The sequence below is a fragment of the Belonocnema kinseyi genome, chromosome 8 (genome assembly GCF_010883055.1).
Source record: "Belonocnema kinseyi isolate 2016_QV_RU_SX_M_011 chromosome 8, B_treatae_v1, whole genome shotgun sequence".
Lineage (NCBI taxonomy): Eukaryota > Metazoa > Arthropoda > Insecta > Hymenoptera > Cynipidae > Belonocnema > Belonocnema kinseyi.
Window position 1 is genome coordinate 92,229,128 of NC_046664.1, and position 5,279 is coordinate 92,234,406.

Here is a 5,279-nt window from a genome sequence, read left to right on the forward strand (position 1 = left end):
GTGGTGCGCGCAAGACTGCCAGTGAAGTGAAAATCCCTAATAGTATTTTACAAAAATTCGGAATTACCCAAATTTGCTTACCGACAAAGAGAGCTATGTTTTAAGTAGTTCTGGCATCAGCCACTAGATGGCATGCATGTCGCCAAGCACGTCTATTTTCCTCCAACAACTTGCAGGCACTAGGCAGTCGGCATTATTGGCGATTGGCCAGTCTTCAGTGAGACAGTTGTTAGTGAGTGAGTCATGGGGCGCACGATTAAAATGGCGTAGTCACAAATCATGTCACAATCTCTCTACACATTTTCGAAACATTTCTAATCTAAGAGAGCTTCCGGAATCCTGAATTTCGGACGCTCCCATTATCAACGAATACTATTAATTGTTGCTTCAGCTCGGATTATCTCGTTAACAATAAGTGCAAACTAATGTGTGTGTGAGTGAGTGTGTATAGTGGACTGACAAGATGAAATGACAGCGAGCGTTTGACAACCTGCATACGTTCGCAGAGATAATTTAATGTTTCGTGGGATTATCAAGAAGTGTGGAATATTATTTCACGTGAGTGAAAAAGAGGTTGACAGATTTGGACGCGATTGTTCCAAAAATCTGCCTCGTGACAGCTTGACGACCTCGCGATGAGACAAGATGGCGCCACCGGCGTTTTGACATATCCACACGAACATCAGCTGGATTTCGCAGCCGTTGTGGATTTTCTTTGATATATTATGAGCAGAGAATTTTACGTGCCTTGCACGCCTTACGCATATCCGGTGAGTACTATCCCTCTATTGATTTTAGCTGTTTTTAATGAACAGGTTATCCCTGCGTGACTTCGTGTTCTCTTTATTCTTCATAGTCTAGTTTGTAGACCTTTCAAGGTTGCGTTTCTCTTATAATGTACAGACATAGTTCTATATTTTAGAATCAAGGCTTGGAAGTCGAGAGAATCTTAAATTTAATCATTATAAGTTGGTAAAAATCACATTGATTCATAAGCAGGATGTGGGCGAAAAGTATTTTTGATTAGTCTTAATTCTTTCTGAAATATTTTATCCTTTTAAAAGAAGAAAGAACACGTTCCAACTTTTGCAGTGGAGAGTTTAATTATTTTATTTAATCAGTCTAATTTAAATGGAAACTACTATCATGTGTTTAAGTTAACCTCTGAATAGTATTTGTTATTTGATTACGTTCTTTTAATCAGTTTTAAAAGCATGTAAGGTTCTTACAAAATTATTAGGTCCATCAATTCTAGTGATAAAGGAAATACTTGATACGAACCGTCTTCTATTGCGGAATTGTCCCTTTTCCAGCTCGTTCAGTGCCAACATTACGAAAACTTCCGTAACACTAGTCAGTGCTTACTTTTTAAGTAATATTGAGCGTTATACTGTAGAAAAAGCCATACGCCATTAGATTATGAGATAAACTCTGCATTGTTTTCTGAAAATTATACATTCCCAGTGATATATATGCAATATGCTGCATATTACACAATTTATTTTTTTTGCGTTTTTTGTCCTATTTTCGCATCTTTTATGATTTCTCGCTTTTCGCTCGACTTTTCCCACTTTTGCTTTAAGCAAGACAAAATTCTAAATTTAAGACCTAAAATCTAGATTTATCGAAAAGAAGTTCCCAGCGTTTGCGTAATACGAAAAATAAACAATTTCCTAAACTTAAATCTAAAGGAAGAACTTTGTAATGTTAGATGCCAAATATTTGTCGTAAAAAACTTCATTCAAATTTCTGATATAAAGTATGAGTCTCAAAAATCTAGAATGTATTCACAGTTTCTTACTTAAAATATGAGGAATACATGTTATAGATTTTGATAATCAATAGTTACAAAAAAAGTTTCAGCCCTTAAATCTCAAAAGTCGAAAAAAATGAGGAAATGTGTTCCAAGTTTTTTACCTAAAATCTGAAAAATGATTGTTGTATAGATTTTGATGGTAAATAATGGCGAACAAAGTTTCATTTGCCTAGTTACCAGGAAATCATTCTTTTCAATCCTTAAAGTTTAAACTAAGAAAACGACTGCTGTCTACCAAATACTTTCCATATATTTTAGGCAAGAAACTTTGAATATATTTCACACTTTTTTTTCGATTTTTTATAATTAGGGTAAAAAAAAAAACTTTTTCCCGGAAACCAGAGAGATTAAACTTTTTTTGCAATAATTCACCATCAACATGTATAAAATTTAAGCCTCAATTAGGTAAAAAATTTAAAACAAGTTTTAGCCTTTTTTTATCCATTTTGGTGACATAAGGGTTGAAAACGATTGCTTTCTTTGGCAGTTAGGAAGATGGAAACTGTAGATTCGATATTTTTAGAAATATATGAAATTTATAACGTTTATAAAACATTCCAATTTAACCATTATAGAAATTTAACGATATTACCAACTAATTTGACTAAAATTATTTCATAAATACGCAGCAGTTTTAAAATTTCTTAATAAGAGATGAATCTTCATCTTTCGGAATGTTTGTACTGATTTAGACAATTTTATTCGCAAGTTTGAATTCAGCCTTTTCTTTGGCCTGAAGTTAAATAAGGTGGTAATCTAACTTTGTTAACTTTAAGCCTTTTTGTACAGAGTCTAGAACAGGCAAACTCATAAATATTGATTTGGAAGTTGACAGTAATAAAAGAAATGCGAGAGTAATCGTTAGTAAATCGGTACTGGAGTAATAAGTCAAACGTGACGTTAGACACGTTCGACGATTTTAGTTCTTTGCTGGAGGAAAGTTCAGCCACTGCTGAACCGTTATTTAGAGTTAACTGGCAGGATTTCTGTATAGTATAGCAAACGCTTTATTATTGTAAAGGCATCAATAGTTGTGCTTTGCTGCAATTTCTTCGACGGATTTATTTCACTTCTGGTTAAAGTTTCTAACGAGATTCAATGATGTCAAGAGAATAATAAAATTTTAAATAGTCATAAAAATCTACCGTTGCCTCTATAATATAAATATTCTATTATATTACATAATGAAAAATATGTTGGTTCAGATTTCCTAATAATGGGGAAATTTAATTTAGAATTTGATAATAAGCTAATTTCACAAGAAGCTCGTCTTTGTAGAAAAAATGAAGATAGCCAAGGAATTTTTTGAATTTGACAGTTATTCGACAGTTCCAAAGTTTTGGGTAAAGATGGTAGGGGAGTAATAACATGTTAAAAATTAAAATTGAAGCCGATTTTAACTTTTCTAACTTTTCACGGTTGCGATCAAAAGTTCACTTTAATAACCGTGACCAATGAGTGATCAAGTCTCCATGACAGAATCAAGAAAAACATTTCCTCAGACCTCATCCGTACGAACTGTCATCTCCGGTAACATTGGGATGGTAGATAAAACTGACAAAAAGCATATTAGTTCGAAGTTACAAAAGGTACATTTTTTGTCGGCACTACATTATTTTTTAAAAGCACCTATTATTTTCGCAACCTTATATAAGAACCTCTATTACGTTTCTTCTTCAACCTGTCCAAATTCAGCTATTCGTTTGAAGTTTTATTCATCTAGGCCTAAGCTCTCTAGATTTAATAGCATTATTGAATTTTAAAAGAGCTATTACTAATAGTAGAATTTTTAATTAAAACGCGTAAAAAATTTACGAGTTCATAGGAATTTAGTGATTTAGTCTGAAGACAAATATCGAATGCCTCGTATTTTTTTCTCTGCTTAATACATATGTTCAAATATTAGATATTTTATGAGCCAAGGAAACGCATGATAAGAAACTTTCATAGATTGGTTGGGGAACTTATTTTAGATTATGAATGGCAATACTTGATATTTCCTTCTGTTTATTTCATATTCTTATTTGTTTTAGACATTTAGGAGATTAAATTATCGTTTTCTGAAATGGGAGAGAAAAAGGGGGAAATTGTATTTTCAGTTCAAACTAACCTTTCTTCAGCTATCATAACAAACAGATAAAATCCAAACTTCCCAATGTTGGCAAGCGTCTAAGATCTTTGATGAAATGGAGAGATTCCAAGAAGATAAAGTCCAAGGAAGAGGCGACTGTTTTTACAATGGCGGAATCTTCTTGGATTATTCCGGATATCACAGGCGAAATTTTGGAGCGCATATTACCCGGTATTTCACATAATTCATATATAAATTTAACTGTTAAATCCTTTTATTCGTCAATTTAATCAGTGTTAGGGCCGAATAAAAACATTCTTATTTTTTTAACTGTGATTTTGAAAAAATCTTCAAAGTTGTGGTATATGGTAAGAGAGTTTAAAAGTTGCGTTTAAATAGAAGAGATACCTCTTCATGTTTAAATAGGCCTTCACAATTTAATTCCTGAATTTAATGATTGAAGAAGGACGTGGAGTTTTTGTCCAATTTATGAATATTAAGATTATAGGCTAGACTTTTGATTAGGGGCAAGATTTAGCGCAAGGTAATGCCCGGTGTTCGTGCGCTTCGACTTACCGTTACGATTTATTTTAATTTATCGATGAAAGTGGCACGATACGCCAGTCCGAAATACCTTGTCCTTGGCGGCGAAATTCTTTCGACTTGGCTAGACATGTAGCTCATGTTGAAGCAATCTATTTTCCAGAATTCCCTGAAATTTGAATTTTTTTAGAATCTTCTGCGCAGGAGGAGGCGGCCAATGAAAATGGGGTTCAATTCGAGACTACAGATAATCCTCTGGCGAAATCATGTGGTCTAGGGTTTCCTGAATGTCAGTCGGTTTCATTTTCCCTCGATATCGAAACTACTTTTCCATCTACTTCATCTTCCAACCCTCGTCTGGAGACAAGTACCCATTCTTTATGATATTGCTTACGAAAAAGGATTAATGGCGTCAAATATGTTTCTCAAGTCTGTTATATGAGATTATATTTACTTAAAAACAAATAACATAAAGAATGGTTCAAGAATTAAAAATAAATGGTTAAAAAATCGGTCCTTTGGCTTAGAATTAGTTGCCATTTCAGGTAAAACTCACAAAAGATGAATGTTCTTCTCAACGATTTTTTAAAACTTTGTCCCTTACCTCTTGTTACTCGTGACAATATAAATTGAACAAAAGAGTACTTTTCTCGAACGAAAATGAAAGTCAATTCAAATGACAAAATGGATTCGAATTAGGCTCTTCGAATTAATAATTTAAAACGTTTTCAAATTGTTCAAAATTTAATACATGTTTTTTAACAAATAAAAATTGGCTAGTTTTTAATCTAAATCGAACAAAAATGAATAATTTAATTCAAAGGAGCCCTAAAAGTATGTAACGCGGGG

At 33.1% G+C, this 5,279-nt stretch overlaps 2 protein-coding genes across 7 annotated transcripts in view; both read left to right on the forward strand.

Moving 5' to 3' along the window:
• Positions 1-209: 209 nt before the first annotated feature.
• LOC117177817 overlaps positions 210-5,279 on the forward strand; it is a 165,874-nt gene continuing 160,804 nt past the window's right edge. Inside the window, exon 1 of the mRNA XM_033368767.1 lies at positions 210-770. Coding sequence (XP_033224658.1) covers positions 726-770 — 45 coding nt within the window. The 5' untranslated portion in view covers positions 210-725. The remainder of the gene's footprint in view (positions 771-5,279) is intronic.
• Positions 3,135-5,279, forward strand: part of LOC117177818 — a 32,625-nt gene continuing 30,480 nt past the window's right edge. For 4 of the 6 annotated variants that reach the window (XM_033368768.1, XM_033368769.1, XM_033368770.1 and 1 more), the window contains exons 1-3: positions 3,135-3,405; positions 3,953-4,118; positions 4,621-4,797. In XM_033368768.1, coding sequence (XP_033224659.1) covers positions 3,271-3,405; positions 3,953-4,118; positions 4,621-4,797 — 478 coding nt within the window. In that variant the 5' untranslated portion in view covers positions 3,135-3,270. Of the gene's footprint in view, positions 3,406-3,936; positions 4,119-4,620; positions 4,798-5,279 lie in introns of all 6 variants that reach the window. The other 2 variants (XM_033368773.1, XM_033368772.1) reach the window with 2 other exon arrangements.